Consider the following 19,250-nt stretch of genomic DNA (forward strand, 5'->3'; position numbering starts at 1 on the left):
GACTCCCCAAGGCCTGGGGTGGACCCGATCTCTCCCCCTCACCTCCTCCCTCCCGTTCACCTCTCCCTCTGTGTGCTCTGCCCTGACCTCTGCGCCAACCCTCTGTGATCTGCGCCACCCACCCCGCACCCCGGCAGAGGCCCAGCGGCTGCCCTACTATGCTACCTACTGTCCCACGAGGCTGCTCATCCACTCCATGTGCACCAGCCACTACCTGGACATCTTCATCACCTTCATCATCTGCCTCAACGTGGTCACCATGTCCCTGGAGCACTACAACCAGCCCACGGTGAGCCCGGCCTGGCCCCTGGGTCCTCAGTGGGACCCCACCCCAGGGATGGGCGGGCCAGGGTCTGAGCAGGTCCTGCGCGGAGTCCTATGCTTAAGAAGCTCAGGGCCTGGTCGGATGGACGAGTGAGAGGGAGAGGTCGCTCCTTTCCAGGGCAAGGTGCGGGGGGTGACATTCGGGTCCAGCCTTGAACATGGGTGACAGTGGCTGTGGTGTGCTCCCTGAGCCTCTTTGCAGGACACACTACGGATATTAACTCTCCAGTCCTCGCAGCAGCCTTAATGTGTGTGTGTGGTGGGCTTTCTCCAGATTTTGTAGATAAAGAAACTGAGGCTCAGAGACATAAAACACGCTGCCCAAGTCTTTCAGCCAGTGAGTGGAGGCGGGACTGGAATTTTGGTTTGCCACCTGGCTCCCCTGCTACTGGGCATATGGAGCCTGGCAGAGGGGCAGGGCCTCTGAGGGCAAACACTGGGGTAGGAGAGGCGACCGGTTCCCAGCTGGTTGCAGGCAGTGTTCGTGAGGGACATGAGGGGTGTGTTATGTAGGGGCGAGTCTGAGAAGACTTACTGGAGTGGGGGAAGAGGGGAGAGCAGAGCCTCCAGATGAGGAACTGGTACATTGTTTTAAATGGTAGGAGTGAAATACAGTGAGTGCAGGCAGCCATTGATGGAATGCAGCCGTAACGGTAGAACTTCTGAGTTAACATGAAGAAATGGAATAAGAATCAGTTCATATTAACCAAGTATTTATTCTGTCTGGTCTTGGACTATGACCTCGTTTAATTTTGATAGTAACTTTCTGAGGTGGGTGCTATTATCATCCCCAATTCATAGGCTGGAAAACTAAGTCCTGGAGAGGTCAAGTGACTTGCCAAGGCTACAAACAAGGGATAAGTGCTGCGTCTGAATTCACATTGATCAATAAGTGGTCTGGTTCTTAATCACTACCTTAACCATTACCCCATGCTGCCTCCACTGAGTGGCAGAAATAAGGAAAAGCAGCAATCTAGAATAAATAGCGCACGTTAAGTAAGGGGGGAGAGTAAAAGCAGATATGTAAATCACTGCGTTAAGTGTGAATGGAGTAAATGCTCCCCTTACAAGGCAGAGATTTTTCTGACTGGAGTAAAGGTGGCGGACAGGGCATGGGGCCTGGATCATGCTTCTTTTTGTTGCTCCTGCAGTCTCTGGAGACAGCCCTCAAGTACTGCAACTACATGTTCACCACCGTCTTTGTGCTGGAGGCTGTGCTGAAGCTGGTGGCATTTGGTCTGAGACGCTTCTTCAAGGACCGGTGAGCAAAACTGGGCTGGGCCGAGGCAGCGGAGAGCGCACTGCAGGAGGGGGAAGCAGTTCTGACCCCAGGGGAAGCGTGGAGCAGCTGGAGGAGGGGAACCAGTGGGAGTCTGAGGACTGACGGCCATTGACCCCAGGTGCTGCCTTCAGCCCTGACGGGTGCAGAGCATTCTACCGAACCCCTCTCATGGGTCCTCCATACCCCACAGGTAGAGCAGGGCATACCTCATGTGGGTCCTTCTTTTCAGAGGGAACAAGTGGAGCTCAGAGAGGTTGATGGACTAGCCCAAGGCCACACAGAGGGAGCAGCTGGCTCGAGATTCAGACCTAGGAGTCAGAACCCATTCCTCCTCAGATGTTCCTTTAGCCTGGTCAGCCTCTTGCTTGAGGGATAGAGGCTGTGGTGGGGTTGGGGTTGGGGGGCAGCGAGGGAGCTGGAACCAATGGGATCTGGAGGGGCTATTAGGGATCCCTGAGGGCCATGGCAGGAGGGTGGAGGGCTGGGACACTCCTCCCAGCTGGAGCATATCTAAACTCAAGCGCTTCTCGCCCTGCATCTCACTCCCGCCCTCCTCTGCTCGGCCGCACAGGTGGAACCAGCTGGACCTGGCCATCGTGCTGCTGTCGGTCATGGGCATCACGCTGGAGGAGATTGAGATCAACGCAGCGCTGCCCATCAACCCCACCATCATCCGAATCATGCGGGTCCTCCGAATCGCCCGGGGTGAGGGTCCGGCGGGGGGAGCGGGGCAGGATGGGCCGCCTGCTGAGCAAGGGGAGTAGCAGCCCGTCTCTGACACACACTCGACGCGCCCATGCTGTGTGCCCACACTTGCCCTCGTCCTGACAGCTCTGTACTGCACCCTGGCATGCCCCCTCCATATAACACCCTGCCCAGTGTGGTCCAGTCTCAGGTGGGGTTGAAAGGACCCCAGTGCAGCCGAGAAGACACTGGGTCCTCACCAGCCTTTCTCCAGCTCTGGCTGGGACACCTTGTCCTTGAAACCCTCTTTCTTCTCCCAGAAGCCTCCCTTTAGCCCCAAGGCTGTCCTCATACTTGTTTCAAAAAACCTCCTGCCTCTGGCCTTGCCCTTCTACCTGCCCCGCCCGTTGCCCCCAGATTCCAAGGTGGTGAGGGGTCCGGTGGAGAAACTCAGCAGTCACCCTGGGGCCTCTCCAGCCAGAGAGGAAGGGAGATACCCAGGGGCACTCGCACACTGGTCATTGTGGCCTCATCACGGTGACTTACGTGCTCATTCACACACCCGATATCCCTCTGCTCCCTTGTGCCTGCCCTCCTCCTCTAGGGCTTTTTAACACTGCCACCCCCCGGGGACCTGTTTTTGTGCCCCACCCCCATTCATCTGCACCCAGGGGGTTGTAGTGCGGCGTCTCGTGCACGCTCCTCCACCTTCTCGCTCTACCGCATTCACACGCGCACACACGCACAGGCCTGTCCCCGCTGGTCTGGGCTGAGTGGGCTGGGTTGGGTGTTGCCCACAGTGCTGAAGCTCCTGAAGATGGCCACGGGAATGCGGGCCCTGCTGGACACCGTGGTGCAAGCTCTGCCCCAGGTAAGAGCCGCCCCTCCCCCAACCTGGCCGTCATCGTCATCGGTGTCACGCTGGCCCCCCTGGGGGGCGTGGGCTGTGACTTCCCTTCTCTCCAGATCTGCCCTGAACCAGGCAGAGTCTTGCCTCCAGAGAAGCAATTGTGAGCTCAGGGCGTGAGAGATGGGCGGGTTCCCATCTACTTCTTCCTTCCTTTCTTGTTTGAGCACTTGGTCCCTCCCCCCACCCCTCCCCCACCTGCCTGCTCTGTACCCAGGTTCTGCCCCCAGGAGTCTAGGGGAATGACAGAGGCCTCAGGGCAGTGTGGGGAGAGGCCTGCACATGGGGAATCAGAGAAGGCATCAGGCACTTTGAGTATGACCTTATAGGGCGGCTTGACCTTGTAGGTGGCTTGGTAAGAGGTGGTGATGTGGACAGAGAGGTGACAGGTATGGTATTCTAGGAGGGGATAGCATGAGACACTGACCTGGGGGTGGGGACCCTGGGAAGTCAGGAAAGCGCCCCCCACCATTGGTGAGGGGAAGGGAGGTAGCATCAGGGCCTCAAGAGTGCATCTTCTGTTCTCCTGGGAGCTCTGCAGTCCCAGGCCCCTCCTCCCCTCTGACGCAGCTACTGATGGCTCCTCTTCTCCCTCCCCTCAGTGCGGCCTCACCTCGCTCTGAGGTGAGCCTCATATACATTCATGTATTCACTATGACTCATCTAGTCTTAAGGAACTTTGGGTGTCTTAAGGTAAAAGGCACAGATACAGCATGCTAAAGATGAGGATGAAAGATTAACAGCCCAGGGAAAGTGAAAGCAAATTCTCTCAGGCACTTGGGCTGAGGATGTTGAGTTCCATTCTCAAGTTTGGTGTGAGCTTCCTGGCAGCCTTGTTGCAAAGGGAAAGCGACACAGCAGACAGCAGGTCTGGATGGAAAGCAAGGGCTTTCATTCAGAGAGCTGTGGTCTTTCCTAACATGAAATTCCTTTGGAAGAATTTGTCACATGGGAGATGGGAGTGAATTCTGGGCAGATAGTAAATGGGTTGGAGACCAGACTCAAGCCTCCCTGAAAGTCAAAGTGTTAGTCACTCAAGTCGTGTCCGACTCTGCGACCCCATGGATTATAACTCACCAGGCTCCTGTGTCCATGGAATTCTCCAGGCAGTAATACTGGAGTGGGTAGTCATTCCCTTCTCCAGGGGATCTTCCTGACCGAGGGATCAAATTTGGATCTTCTGTGTTGCAGGCAGATTCTTTACCATCTGAGCCACAGGGAACCTATGGTCAAAGCCCAGTGCCCTGTGAGAGCCTAGGGATGAGGTGCCTTTATTTTTCTTGCTTGTGAAATCGGGGCGAGGGGTGGTGGTGGTAGTAGTTCTTATCTCAAAGGGTTGTTGTGAGGTTTAAAATAGTTAAAGCTTGTAAAGCACTGGATCTTAAGAAGGACCATGGAAGCATCTCCTAAGGACAGGAATGGGGGTGGCAAGTGTGTGCCCCCCGCCTGCCTGGCCTCCTGGCCCTTTCCCCTCTCCCTTTCCCCTTGTTCTGATCCCTGAGCATCCTAACCCTACGTTGGCATAGCGTACATGGAGATGCCTAGAAGGTCCCAGCTTCAAGTAAGAGACATGGGATAGTAATTACAACTACTTTAAAGACATGTGTGTGCCTGGGACCATGTGGTAGTGGGGTGAGGGGCTTACCCCTCAAAATCTATTAGCCGATCCTGGACATTTCCTTGGTTCTTTGTAAAGTGACATGAAAACAAAACCTCAGCCCTTTCCTTCCAGGCTTTGTCTCAGGCACACTGAGAGGAGGCATAAGGGAAGTCTTCTCAGCGGAGGTGACCCCTGATCTGGGTATTGAGGGGTGGGGAGTAGGCATTTTCTAGGCAAAGGCAGAGAGAAGGTCTTCCTGGCAGAGAAAACAGAATATGCAAATGGGGTTTGTTCTCTGTGTGGCTGGAGTCTGGAGTTGGGTGATCAGTCTGGGAGGGGTCCGCGGGGCTGGACCCCAGCAGCTGGGGCCTCACACCTGGCCTCAGAGGTGCTCAGTGAGAGCTTGTCTCTTTAATAAGCCAGCATCATTTAATTAGAACACTGTTGGTATGATTGTGGTGCAGCTCAGAAGGAAACCCTTGTCTGGAGTAGAGAAAAATTAGGAGCCTGTGATTAACACGGTTTACTTTTCAGCAATTGACACAAACATCCTCAGATTCCATTCATGCAGGTCTTCTGAGGGTTCTCAGCGACACTTCCGTTCTAGGGCAAGAACATGTTGGAGCCTTATCTTACCCATAACATGAGTTAAAGGTGGTCTCTGGCCTATAGATAGACTTGAAACAGGTTTGAAATCTGCGATATTTTTCTCCCACTCGAGCTGTGGGAGGGGGGTGGCTGCGTCTGCAGGAGGCTTCTGGGGGGGCCCAGTCTTGCATGATTCCTGTGTTCACGCCTTTCTGGGGGCTAGGGCTCATGCTGGCACAAGGAAGCAGATCTGATTTACCCCAGCTGTGCCCCTGCCCTCCAGGACTTCCCAGACTGGCAGAGACAGTGACAGGAACGCAGCAGTTACACTCAGGCTGTAAGACCGAGTCCCCGTCTGTCTGAAGGAATTCAGGCAGGCTTCATGAAGGAGGTAGCATTCTTGATGTAACTTCCTTTTCCCCCTCTCTCCATTCACCCGTGGGATGGTACTGACCACGCACAGGTGTAGAAGCTGTGTGCAGAGACCCTGGGGCCAGCCTGCTGGGCTTGACCCCAGTCCTACCACTACTAGCGGTGTGGACCTGGGCAAGGACTGCAACTCTCAGGACATCTGTCTCATCACCTGAAGAATGGGGGTAAACAAGAGTCCATAGATCACTGTGTGCAGCCACGACTAAGGAATGCTTGAAGTCAGACCACTCATAGGAAGGGCTTCATGCTTTGTCACTTCGGTCGTGTCTGACTCTTTGCGACCTCATGGACTGTAACTCGCCAGGCTCCTTTATCCGTGGGCTTCTCCAGGCACGAGTACTGGAGTGGGCGGCCTTCTCCTAACCAGGGGAACTTCCTGACTCAGAGGTCGAACCCACATCTCCTGTGGCTCCTGCACTGCAGGCGGATTCTTTACCACTGAGCCACAGGGGCCACCAGTAAGGGCTTCACACATGTTCTATTATTGTCTTGTGCCCTGTGCTGGACCCAGCCAGCCCTCCAGGAGGTGGGGCAGGGTGGCCAACACGGACACAGAGCCTGCCCTGACCCTCAGGCTGGCCCTTTGCCTGGAGCCTGCCGTGCCCCCTCCCTGGACCCTGCCCAGCCCCACCTGCTGTCCCCCACAGGTGGGCAACCTGGGCCTCCTCTTCATGCTGCTCTTCTTCATCTATGCCGCCCTGGGAGTGGAGCTCTTCGGGAAGCTGGGTGCGTGATGCTGAAGCTGGCCTGGGGGGTGGGCTATGGAACAGGTCTGGTAGTGGAGGGAGGGTCCCGGCAGGGTGGGGAGGCCTGAGACACCCTCCTCCAAACAGACTGTTATGCCATGGTCTCTGTGATGGGGAAATGTTCCCACAGCGAGCCTTTGGGGGCTGGATGGGTGACCCTCAGCCATCCACACCCCCTTCCCAGTGTGAATAGAGGCTTTGGAGACATGCTCGCCTGGGTCCATGGGCACTCCCATACTTGTGCAGAGGACCCCCCACTTGGAACCCCCCCCAGCTGTCTGACCTCTCAGGGAGACCCCTTCCAGTCCCACCTGCCAGTGCCCATCCCCAGTCAGTGCCACCCCAGTAGGCAGAGTGGACAGGCCCAGACTGAGGGTGATGCAGCCCACATCCAGGCAGCCCTGCACAGGGCCAGCTCCAGCAAGCTGGGCTCCTCTGGGCATGAGCCCTTACCTACCTTAGCCCAGCTTCTCCCTCAGAAATTGATACCTGGGTGGAGCGAGGAGCCAGGCTCACCTGAACTTGAGTCTCCACCAGCGTGCCACCTCTCTGAGCCTCAGTCTCTCCATCTGTGGGCGTGCACAGCCTGCACACGCCTCTGAGGTTGTCTGAGATGAGGCTGAGAGGCAGCAGCACAGGGCAGGCCCTGCAGGGGACTCTGCAGCGGGCCAGGCTGACCCCACTCTCCTTCCAGTCTGCAATGACGAGAACCCTTGTGAGGGCATGAGCCGGCACGCCACCTTCGAGAACTTCGGCATGGCCTTCCTCACGCTCTTCCAGGTCTCCACTGGTGACAACTGGAATGGGATCATGAAGGTACACGTGGTGGGCAGGGGAGGGAGAGTCAGGCTGGGCTCTGCCTGCCCAGTGGCCCGTCGCACAGGGGCGGGGGTGGTTTGTGTGCAGAGCACAGGGGGACCTACCCACGGCCCTGGGACACAGCAAGGGGGACATGAGGCCAGAGTGGGTTTCTGTCTGCCCTGAATGCTGCGCTGGGATGAGGGCTCAGATTCGAGGGGACAGGACTCTGCCCCGGGGCCAGGGACTCCAGGCACCACTGCTCTGGGAGCCGGGCCCTTGGCTTGGGCTTCACTGCCCATCACCCAGCACGGGTTCCCTGGCTCTGGCCTGCAGTTCAGCCTGGGCTGGGTGGAGACGGGCCTCATGAGGACAGAGATGAGGCCTGTGTCCCAGACCCCCGGGCCTCGCCACTAGCTCCCTGCCGCATCCCACTGTCCCCCACCCCTGGTGCAGGACACGCTGCGGGACTGCACGCACGACGAGCGCAGCTGCCTGAGCAGCCTGCAGTTCGTGTCACCGCTGTACTTCGTCAGCTTCGTGCTCACGGCCCAGTTCGTGCTCATCAACGTGGTGGTGGCCGTGCTCATGAAGCACCTGGACGACAGCAACAAGGAGGCCCAGGAGGACGCCGAGATGGACGCCGAGCTGGAGCTGGAGCTGGCCCATGGCCTGGGCCCCAGCCCGCGGCCACCCGCCGGAGCCCCAGGGGCGCCCGTGCCTGCCCACGGGCCAGGAGGGGTAGCCGGCGAGGGTGACCCCGAGGGCTGCCTGCGCCGAAGCTGCTACTCGCCAGCCCAGGTGGGCGGGGCCTGGAGAGGGCAGCGGGGTCGCCGAGGGCTGGGAGGGCAGCTGGGCTGGCGGGAGTGGGGCTCGGGCAGAGAGCTCGGTCGTTCCGGGCCCCGTTCGCTCAGCTCCATTTCAGGGGTGACCCTGTGATGCGGGGTCGGGCCCAGGCCACGGGCGGAGAACCAGGAAGGCAGCCCGCGCCCGCCCACCCAGCCATCCCGAGCCGGCCGATAATCCCACCTGTCCCCACCCCGTCCCCGTCCGCCTAGGAGAACCTGTGGCTGGACAGCGTCTCTTTAATCATCAAGGACTCCTTGGAGGGGGAGCTGACCATCATCGACAACCTGTCCGGGTCCATCTTCCACCACTACTCCTCGCCGGCCGGCTGCGAGAAGTGTCACCATGACAAGCAGGAGGTAGCGGCAGCGCCCCCAATGGAGCTGGGGCCTCGGGTTGAGAGGGTGGGACCAGTCCTGGTGGAGGGCCAGCCTGAGGGGTGAGCCGCTCTGGGTGGAGGCCCGCCAGGGCCAACTTGATCGAGGCTGGTCCCAGGGGGCTGTGGTGGATGGGCCTCCTCCCCGAGCCCAGCCTGGCCTGATCCTCTGCTCAGTGCAGGCCTGTGGTGTGGCCTCATGAGGTGTGAGGCCCTGCTCTGGGCCTGTACACAGCAGGTGCTCAGAAAGGGCGCTGCCCACCATGGTGGTGAGTTGCGGGCGCCAGCAGGAAGCCCAGGCATCACCTCTGGTGCAGTGTGACATCAAGGGGTCACCCAGGACCATCGTCCCAGAGCTCAAGGCCTGAGCACCCCGGAGCTTCTTCCCAGGGCCCCTGCCCTGGTTCCAAGGCTCAGTCCTGCCCTCTCCAGGTGGGGTTTCCCTGATGGGCACTGCAGGGCATCCGTGGCCTTGGGCCTGTCTTGTGCAGGCTCAGGCGGGCCCTGTCCCCTCTCCCCACCCACGTGGGGCCCTGAGCACCTCCCTAGGAGTGTCCAGCCCCCAGGGATCCCCTTCAGCCTGAGGTAACTTCAGACTCCCCAAGGTCCTAGGGGCTCACAAGCACCCCCAGCCTGTGAGGGGAGCCTGCACAGGGCTACAGGTGAGTCAGACCCAGCAGCCTTGAAGGGCATTTGGTCTGCTTGGACCAGCTTTGGTTCACAGCCCTCAGCAGCTCACCTGCCCACTGGCCCAGCTCAGGCCTGGCACTCTGCCGTCTGTGACATCCTCGGGTCATCTCCCATCCCCAGCCCAGGCTAGGTCCCTGCACAGGATGGACGTGCCATCTGTGCTCAGATCTCTTGCCCTCTCTGACCGCTGCCCTGTGTCTCTCTGGAGGACCAGCCTGCCCCACTGCAGCCCCAGGGGTGACCCGAGGTGGCCCCCTCTCCCTGCAGGTGCAGCTGGCCGAGACGGAGGCCTTCTCCCTGAACTCAGACAGGTCCTCGTCCATCCTGCTTGGCGATGACCTGAGTCTGGAGGACCCTGCAGCCTGCCCCGTCGGCCCCAGGGACGGCAAGGTGAGCACCCAGTGGGCTCCCGGGCAGGCGGATCTGAACTTGCAGCCTGGCCTCCGCCTGCCATGCTGGGACACTGCCCCTTCCTGGCCCACCATTTAAGTGGCACCCGCTGCATGCTGGGCCCTCATCTCCTGTTGGTCAGATGAGGGCGGGGGACAGAGAGGTGGAGTGATTTACCTGAAGTCACACAGCAACAAGCCAGGGCTCCAATCACAGGATCCAAGTGGCCCTGGCCACTCACTGTAGCTTTGGATGTTTTTGCTGTATTGGGAGTTGTCCCTGGTGGGCACACTTTACAGGGGGACCGGGGGAGGCTGGAGAGTCTAAACAGGTGCAGGCACCTACTGCGTGCCATTCTGTCTGCACTCAATGTGCCCGTCCCCCAGCTCTGTGCATTAGGGGTGATGTGACTCCATTCCACAGGCCAGGGCATGAGGGCTCTGAGAGGTGCGGTGGCTTGTCCTGTTGCACAGCTGGGCACGGTCCCCAACCTCTGCCCTCGAGGTGGTCAGTCTGAGGGAGGCCAGGAGGGCTGGAAGGGCTGCTCTGTTGACCCTGTAGACTCAGGGAGGGGAGGTCTGCCGCTGGGCTTGTGACCTCAAGGCAGAGTCGTTCTTTTTTTTTCTTTTTTAAAGTATTTATTTGTTCATTTGGATTCCCTGGTGACTCAGATGGTAAAGAGTCTGCCTGCAATGCAGGATACCCAGGTTCCATCCCCGGGTTGGGACGATCCCCTGGAGAAGGAAATGGCAACCCACTCCAGTATTCTTGCTTGGTGAATTCCACGGACAGAGGGGCCTGGTGGGCTCCAGTCCCTGGGGTCGCAAGGAGTGGGACACTTGGGTCTTAGTTGTGGCATTCAGGATCTTTACCGCATCGTGTGTGGTCTTTTGTTGGCACACAGACTCTCATGGTGTGTGGTCCCAGTAGCTGCATCGGAGGGCTAAATTGCTCCAAGGCATTCTAGTCGTGATTGCCCAGGCTGCGGGAGGTGCGAGAGCCCCTGGCCAAAGGGAGTACGCAGTGGGCCTCCCCTAAGAGAGTCTCTGTCCCCCTGACCCCTGGCGCAGCCTGGATTTGGCACCACCACCCTCAGGGGTGTCCTCCATCAGCTCCAGGAAGGTGGGGATGGGGGAGTGGATCTTCCTGGCCCCCTCTGTCCCCCTTCTGGCAGCTGACAGCCCCTGTCCCCCTCCGCCCCCAGCCCCTTCCTGCATCTCCTGCATCCCTGCACTGTTTACCCACACAGGATGTTGGGGTGCACAGTTTCTAGGGTCTGGTGGGTGTTAGGTGGGTGCTGTTTTATTAGGACTCAAAGAATAGTTCATAGGGGGCTCATCTACCTTGGAGGGGGCATAGAGGCAGATTTGAGGCGCATACTGTTCAGAGGAGACCTTGGGCTGCAGGGTTGAAGAAGGGCAGGGCTCAGGGAGTGCCAGGAAGGAGAGCTGGTTACCAGAAGGAGTGGTTCCTCTCTTATTTATGGATGTGGAAACTGAGGCTCAGCCACGGGAAGGGACCTGCCCAGGGTCACGCTCACAAGGGGGCTTTGAAGCTGCTTGGTCTGTTTTCTGGTGCCTTCACCAGCTTAGGCTTGGCCTTTTTACTGGCCAGGGTCCGTACCACTTGGCTACAGAGACAAAGAAGACCCTCAAGAGTCTCAGGGTCACAAGGGGAGTAAGTGGGGAAATTGCTACCTGCCTGGGACATCAGAGAGGGCTTCCTGGAGGTGGGGTCCTTTCACCTCCAGGAAATTTTGGAAGATGATGATTGCTGGCCAGGTGAAGGAGGTGAGGAGAAGGCCGTCCCAGGCAGTGAGAGCAGAGAAGCAAAGGGGTGTAGAGCAGGGGCATGAAGGCAGCTGTGGTGGGCTATTCCCCCCTCCACCATCCTGCCCCTTCCACCTCCCTTTCCCTGTAGGGCGAGCCTGACCCGCCTGAGCCCATGCGGGTAGGGGACCTGGGCGAATGCTTCTTCCCCTTACCCAACACGGCCGTCTCATCGGGTCCGGAGAACTTCCTGTGCGAGATGGAGGCCATCCCATTCAACCCCGTCCGGTCCTGGCTGAAACACGAGGGCAGCCAAGGTGAGGGTGGGAGCCCCGCCAGCTCCCATGGCCCTGATCTCGGGTGTTGGCTTCAGAGGGAGCTGGCTGAGATTTTTCCTTAGCAGTTTTGCCTAGACTATTACATCGAGTCCAGAAAGAACCAGATGGTTAATTGACAATAAAAGATAGGAATCTCAGGCCTGATAGAACAATGACAAAAGACCAGGAGCCAAATAATACAGAGAGATGAGATCATAATTATACCAAAAATCTGGGCTAATGGATGATTCACGCTGAGTGTCCTGGGAGCCGTGGGGAAAAAGGAAACAGGTTGGCACACACAGCTCTCATCAGGCAGAAGGCAAGCTGCCTAATTATTGAAGCGTTTTTCTAGAGCTGAATTTGAGAGGTGTTTATCCCACAAGATTGTCACACAAGGTGATGCTGAACAGCAGAGAGCCTGTGGTCCTCAACAGCTCTTTCGTAAAAAGCCCTACCCTCAGTGTCCTCTGTATGCACTTTGGGCTTATGGCTGGGCTCTGGGCTTGAGGACAGAGGACTTGACTGGCCCATCACAGGTTCACCTTCACCTCCAGTCTCTCTGGAAGGTGATGGGATCTGGCTTCATAGTATTGGCTGAGGAAGGGAGGCAGAAAGACGAATTCATCAGAAGAGGGGCCCTGAGATCCTGAGCCCACCCCACGTACTCTTCTGGGAGGAGGCTTGGCCTTGAGCACCTTCCAGGAGCTAAAGGTGGAGTGACTCTTCCGAGGACCTTCCTAAAGCTGATGGCCTCTGGACTGGATATGATGGCTGAGATGCCAAGACCCCAGACCTGCTGAATCAAAAGTTAGGGCACGGGACCGAAGAGCCTTTCTGATCAGACGAAGTCCCATCTTCTTTACCTAACCTTTCATTAGCATTTTTCCTGAAATAAGATGACATAGATGAGGAATCCCCCTTACCTGGAGACTTTCGCACTTCCATCCTCATCCTGGAAGCCACTGAGGGGGCCATGGGCAGAAGTTGCTGCCCCCCACCTGCTGAACTGTCCCTGCTCTCATCTCCACCTCACCTTCCCTTTGCCCCCTCCATGCGCAGCACTCTCTGCTCTGCTGTGCAGCGTGGTGCCCACCTGTGTGCTGTCCTTGGGTGGGGGCCCCCAGGCCTGGCCAGGCCCCGAGGGTGTCAGCACTGGGGAGCGAGTGTCTTAGTGAGCACTGCTGTTCATGGGGCTTGAGCTCCATAGCTGCCTCTTGCTCTTACAGCCATGTCTCCACTCCTCGAGGTGGGCAGCTGGTCCCCATTTAAAGGGGAAGGAACCTAGGGGGGCCTTGAGCCTGGGTCTGCTTGGCTCCAGAGACTGCCATCGCCCAGTGCCCATCCTCCCAGGGCTCACAAGGCAGGCTTGGTGTTTCTTGCTCTCACAATGGACTCCAAGGCTCAGAGAGGGAGGCTCGCCCGTGGAGTCACAGCCAACTTGTCAGGGGGGCCCTTCCTGCCAGCCCACCCTCAGGGACCCACAAGCCTGAGCCTGCTCCCCTGCCCCTCTCCTCCCTCCCCAGCAGCACCCCCGAGCCCTTTCTCCCCGGATGCCTCCAGCCCACTCCTGCCCATGCCAGCCGAGTTCTTCCACCCTGCTGTGGCTGCCAGCCAGGAAGGGCAGGAGAAGGGTGCCAGAGCCGGGACCCTCCCTAAGATCGCCCTGCAGGGCTCCTGGGCCTCCCTGCGGTCGCCGAGCGTCAACTGCACCCTCCTTCGACAGGTACAGTCCCTCCCAGCTCTCAGAGCTCTCCTGTCAGGGGACATGCAAGGGGGGATCTTGAAATCCAAGGTGAGGGAGGAGGGAACGGGGCCCAACCAAAGGCACCAGGCAGGGCGATGCCAGGGACACTTGGGAAAGGGGCATAGTGGTGAGACTGGAGGGAGGAGGTGACAGTAGAGGCTGATGAAGTGGACAGGGCTGGGTCCTAGGGCACCTGGGGACAGCAGAGTGTGGGGAGTGCCCAGGTCGGGGGCCCTGGAGGAGACCTGGGCTCTAGCTTGAGGGGACAGGGAGGAGGGGGTGTTGGGAGTCATTGCATGGTGGGGTGGGGTGAGAGTTGGGGCGTGATTGCTAGGAATGGAGGTCTCGGTCTGCAGGGCCGCCTGTATTGAACTGGCCAGGGCTGCCACCTGGGCACCCCTCAGGGCACAGAGCAGAAGGGTCTGCAGACCTGACATCCCTGGTCTAGGGTGGGGATGGGGGGGAGCGGGGGCGGGGGAGGCACAGTGCGGGAGGCATAGTCAGCCCAGGGCTCTTGCAGTTACTTGTTTGCCCAGTGACTGTTGACCCCAGCTACCCACCAGCCAGGCTATAGCTGGCTGCAGGGTGAAAAAATCCCTGCCCCCCCGGGGGTTTACCGTCTAGCGAGCTGCAGGGATGTGCCAGGAGAGATGATCAGAATACATGCATGGGAAGTATAGTGTGTTTGGCAGTGGTGTGGGCCAGGGAGAATGCTGCGCAGGAGAGGGCAGGGAGCTGGGTGGCGAGTGGAGTGCCGGCAGTTCAGGTGGAGGCTGGGAGGGCAGTGAGCCCTGACACAGGTGTATCAGGGAAGAGCTTTCCAGGCAGAGGTGCGGGTGAGGGTGCCGGGTGGGGTGGGAGGAGCCAGGCGACTAATGGGGGAGAGAGGTCCTACATGGATGGGGTGGGGCCCAAGGGCTTTTCCTCCCAGCGAACTTGGATCCCCCTCTGCTGGGTGCCAGGGTCTGACTGGGGTCTGAGCAGGGTGACGCTGGTGGCACTCTGAGGACCAGGCAGTGGGGGGGGAGGGGTGTCCAGTCAGAGGCTACTGCAGGGACCACCAGGAGGGCCACCCTGCAGCTCAGACAGCGGGAAAGCCTCACTAGGCCCGGTGTGTTCCTGAGGGGTCGGAGGGGCTGGAGGGGGTGTCCATCGGGGAAGGGGAACACAGGACGGCCCCCCGACCCCCTGTGGCCTTCCCCGCAGGCCACGGGGAGCGACACGTCGCTGGAGGTCAGCCGCAGCAGCTCGGCGGGCAGCCTGCAGACCACGCTGGAGGACAGCCTGACCCTGAGTGACAGTCCGCGGCGAGGGCTGGGGCCGCCGGCGTCCGTGCTGGGGCCCCGCTCCGGCCCGTCGCCCGCGGCGCGCCGCCGCCCGAGCCCGCGGGGCCGGGGCCCGTTCAGCCTGCGCGGGCTGCGGGCGCACCAGCGCAGCCACAGCAGCGGGGGCTCCACCAGCCCGGGCTGCACGCGGCACGACTCCATGGACCCCTCGGATGAGGAGGGCGCGGGCGGCCGGGCCGGCGGGGGCGGCGGGGGCGCGGGCAGCGAGCACTCGGAGACCCTCAGCAGCCTCTCGCTCACCTCCCTCTTCGGGCCGCCGCCCCCGCCGCCAGGCCTCCCGCCCGCGCGCCGGTTCAGCAGCGCCAGCAGCCTGGCTGCCGGGCCCGGCCGCCTCCGCGCCACCGCCGCCCCCGGGCCCCGCGGCCTGGCCCGCAGCCCCTCCTGGGCCGCCGCCGATCGCCGCAAGGACCCGCCGCGCCCGGCCGAGCCGGCCGTCCCCCGGGACCCGGAGGCCCCCGAGCCGCAGCCCCCGCCGCCGCCGGGGCAGCAGCCGTCTGGGGACGCCGCGAGCCAGGGGAAGAGATGAGGGCCGCCGCCCGCCCGCCCCGTTTCACCTTTCTTTACCTCAGGAGCCAGGGGCAGACAGCAATACTTCGTCCAGTCCACCACCTGGACCTGGGCGCCGCGCCGGGGGGGCCGCCGTCTGGGCGGGAGGAGCAGGCCCCCCCACACATCCCTGGTGGCCGAAGCTCAGAAGGGCCCAGTTGTGGTCCTGCCCGTGCGTATACGTGTATACATATGCATATACATAGAGAGAGACAGACATATATATTTATTTTTTCTACCGAGAGCTTATGACTTCCAGAAAGTGCTAAAGTTGAGCATAGCCGGTGGGGGCCCACTCCGGGGGCACTGGCGGCAGGAATTTCTGGTGTCTCCCTCCAGGGTTGAGAGTGGCTTGGAGAGGGCTCTCAGGCCTCTGAGGGTCCCCACCGTGGCTGGGGAGACAGGCCCAGAAGAAGAGGTGGAATTCAGGGTGCATTTTTTCCTTTAAAGAAGAAACGCTGCTAAGATCCCGCCCCTCTACATGCTGGGGTGTCTGTCTTGTTCCTGACCGTCTAGTTGTTGTGACAGTCCTTCATAGATGCCCCAGAGCACACAAACTCTTAGTCAACCAGTTAGATGTCTTTCTTTAGAAAAACCAGGGGTGAGTCCTGGTATTACTTTTAGGACGGGGTGGGGGTGGAAGGTGGCTCCACGACTGAGCAGGGTGGGGGGCCTCACCTTTAGGTGAGGTTCCAGGGGCTTTTGCCCCCAAGGAGCTGAGAGCAGCAGGGCTGCAGGAAGGAGAGGGATGGTGGAGGATTAATCAGATGAGGTATTTTGAGGTCAAGGGAACCCTCCTGGTCTGTGCTGATCTGGCTGTCCCCTAGGGCTCCTGGGTTCTGACAATCAGTGGCCGGTTACTTATTGCCTTTTACCCCCACCCCAGGGTGGACCCTGAGCCATGGCCATTGCTGAAGGTTGTACACACCCCTCCACCCCCTGTTCCCTGACCAACTCTGCTCCCTGCCCCCCATCTTCCATGGAGTTCAGGGTAAAACAGATCTGACAGGACCCTAAGTAGGGGTAGGGGTACCTACCTGGGCCCTGGGATCAGCTCTGGCCCCTGCACCTTCCCACGCCCGCCTGGCACCTGGAGACCCACATCCCCACATCCTCTCTCCCTGCTGCCTGCCTCTGAGTCTCTGTTTTATCCCCCTTCCCAGCTTTCGCAAAGCTGCAATACTTCTCAAATGGGTTCCCAGATGGGTATTTATTTGAATAGTTTTGCATTTATTTCAGTACTTATTAGGAAAAAAACCCCAGTACATTGGACCCATGACGTCACATAGTGCTCAGATCAAGGCTGGGTTTTGAGCAGTGAATGGACTTGAAGTCATTTTGAGGAAGAAGGCTGGGTCATGGTGATGCAGTGATCTGCAGACACGCAGAGGTTGTGGGGTGGGAAAGGCCGAAAGCTGGGGACTCACCACCCTTCAGCAATAACCAGGCCCTCTGCCGGTGTGAGAGCCTTTCAAAGGCTTCGGCTGGCCCCGCTGAGGGGCCCTTGACCTTGTTCCCAAAACCTGACCTTAAAGTGTTTGGCTTTGGGCTGGGCAGACAGGTTTGGGAGAAAGGTCTTCTTGACAGGCCCTGAGTCTTCTGGGTGGCAGAGGAACCCCTGGGGTCTGGGCATCGTGCAAAGGGAGGAGGTAACATGGCCTGCAAAGCCTTTCCCCAAGAGCTGGTAGGGGGAAGGGTTGTTTGGTCCACTTCACACCTGAGAAAGCCAAGGTCCACCCCAGCGGGTGAAGGGGCCACCCCAGGACCCTCAGAGCCCGGGGAGCAAAGGGGCTGGGGCGCTGTGGGCGGCCAACCCCCGAGTACCTTAAATGTGAAACAGGGACCCTGTGTTTCAAAGCAGGTGGATTCGGAAAGTCACAGCCGGGCTGCGGGCCTCTGCTGGCAGTGGGGGGAGTTGGGCCATCTTGGTGGTCAGTCCTGGACTTGCCCCTGAGCCTCTGGAGCCTCCCTCTCCTCACCTGAAAGTGTGATGGTGGGCAGTCCTCTTTGAGGGGTCGCCGTGAGGCCACACAAGGCAGTACCCACACGCTCTGCACTCTCCCAGGTGGCAGCCTCTGGGGAAGGGTTGGCTGGGCCTGGGGTCATGTTCCCTCCTGCCCCCAGGGGCCCATTGGCTGGAGGCAGAGGCTGGGCCCTAATCCTGAGCTGCTTGCTCCAGAGAGCCTTGCACTGGCCGCCTGGCCATGCTGATGGTTTCATCACGGGGGTGCTTGCTCGTCTGGGGAAGAAGAGGGTGGCGGGTAGCCACTGCCCGGGCTCTGCCTCACCCTCCCTCCATGAGCCACGCCGGCCCCAGCAATCGAGGTGGAGGGGAGGCCGCACGCACAGTAGGTGTGCCCAGCAGCGTGTTCCTGGAGGGACGTGTGTGCCAGGGGCTGGAAGATGGCCAGTGGGGCCTGGGAGGCCCGTGTGGAGGGTGGGTGGGGTCAAAGGGGATGGAGTCTGACTCCGGTCAGCAGCCCCCGTTTTCTGGGCTCAGGTGTCGTCGGGCGGCTCTGAGCCGCGTGCAGTGCCGCTCCACGCACAGACCGGGGAACTGGCTTTCCTGGTGTCACCGGGTTATCAGTGGCTGGGCACGGAACACATCTTGGGTGTGTCTGACATAAAGCCATCCTTTTACTGGGATCTGTGTGACCTCAGAACAAGCAGACACGTGGGAAGAGTGATCCAGCCGTCACTTGAGTGATGGTGGGAGGTCTGGTCAGAGCAGGATGTGTCTCAGAGCTGAACACGGAAGATAGAAGCGTTGCCCGAGGGAGTCGTGAGAGATGGGCTTGTTCCTGGAGGGCCTCAAATGCTGAACCCAGGCTCTTGGTCCTGTTCCTGGGAGTTACAGGTGATAGGGGACGAGGGAAGCTGTGGTTGGCTGGCCAGGACAAGCCCAAATGGCTAAGGGTTGGGTGATTAGCCCCTTTGCCCTCTCTGATCCCGAGGCCTGTCTATCACAAAAGCACAAACCTACCCTAACCCACGTGGCCTGGCCCTGAGGAGAGTGGGGACCCTGGTGCTGGACACCCCAAGCTGTGTGTGTGCAGATCTCTGCAGGATGGTGGCTGGCAGGCACCTCAACACCCCTATACAAAGGGACCCAAGACCAGATGGGACATGGCCTGCCCTGGCCAAACCCTTTTCCTGTCCTCTTGCCAGGCCTGCTCCTGCACCAGGCAGCCCCCTAAAAGTGGACCAAATGTGCACAGTATCAGCCTGTCTGCCTGTCTCCCCACTCCCCAATTCTTCCCACTGGAGCTTTCTGTTTCCAGGGCCACCTCTGGCCCCCTTTGCTGCGCTGTGTAAGGGCTTGGGGTCTTAGAAACCGCTGTTTAGCCCAGATACACATACTCTTTTTGTCTTTGTGCAATAATCAGTGTTCCTGGCAGAGCCTGGGTTGAGCCAGGGTTTGAGGAGGAGACAGGCCGCCTCCTCCTGGAAGCCCTCCACCCAGCCCTGCTGCTGTGACTATCGCACTCCCAGTCGCTGCACAGTTTCTATGGTGTGAATAAACTTCCCTCCTAGTTGCTGATGGCGCTGGTACCTACTGGCCCAGACCGCCTGGGGTAGAGAAACCAAGTGGCAGGCGCCACCAGTGTTGTTTTGAATAAAACCCGAAGCCTATTTCAGAATTTTTCTGTGTGTCTGGGCTGTTCTTTCCCTAGTGGCGGGGGTGTTGAACTGGGGGGTTTCCCGGTGTGGGGGTGGGTGGGCGTGGTGGTGGTGATGTGTTTATCATGCCCAGGCTGCGGGGCCTGGGGTGTCTGGGACCTAGAGACACCCACAGAAGGGTCCTCTCTTGGCTTGGGTGTGGGTCGGGGGCTGCTGCTGGGCTGGGGAGGAAGCAGAACCT

At 59.7% G+C, this 19,250-nt stretch overlaps 1 protein-coding gene across 1 annotated transcript in view; it reads left to right on the top strand.

Moving 5' to 3' along the window:
* CACNA1I (calcium voltage-gated channel subunit alpha1 I) overlaps positions 1–19,029 on the top strand; it is a 117,499-nt gene extending 98,470 nt beyond the window's left edge. The window contains exons 26-37 of the mRNA XM_069581655.1: positions 138–289; positions 1,476–1,585; positions 2,178–2,311; positions 3,091–3,161; positions 6,465–6,543; positions 7,258–7,379; positions 7,818–8,162; positions 8,420–8,566; positions 9,541–9,663; positions 11,584–11,749; positions 13,276–13,475; positions 14,703–19,029. Coding sequence (XP_069437756.1) covers positions 138–289; positions 1,476–1,585; positions 2,178–2,311; positions 3,091–3,161; positions 6,465–6,543; positions 7,258–7,379; positions 7,818–8,162; positions 8,420–8,566; positions 9,541–9,663; positions 11,584–11,749; positions 13,276–13,475; positions 14,703–15,368 — 2,315 coding nt within the window. The 3' untranslated portion in view covers positions 15,369–19,029. The remainder of the gene's footprint in view (positions 1–137; positions 290–1,475; positions 1,586–2,177; positions 2,312–3,090; positions 3,162–6,464; positions 6,544–7,257; positions 7,380–7,817; positions 8,163–8,419; positions 8,567–9,540; positions 9,664–11,583; positions 11,750–13,275; positions 13,476–14,702) is intronic.
* Positions 19,030–19,250: the final 221 nt, after the last annotated feature.

This window comes from Ovis canadensis, chromosome 3 (genome assembly GCF_042477335.2).
Source record: "Ovis canadensis isolate MfBH-ARS-UI-01 breed Bighorn chromosome 3, ARS-UI_OviCan_v2, whole genome shotgun sequence".
Lineage (NCBI taxonomy): Eukaryota > Metazoa > Chordata > Mammalia > Artiodactyla > Bovidae > Ovis > Ovis canadensis.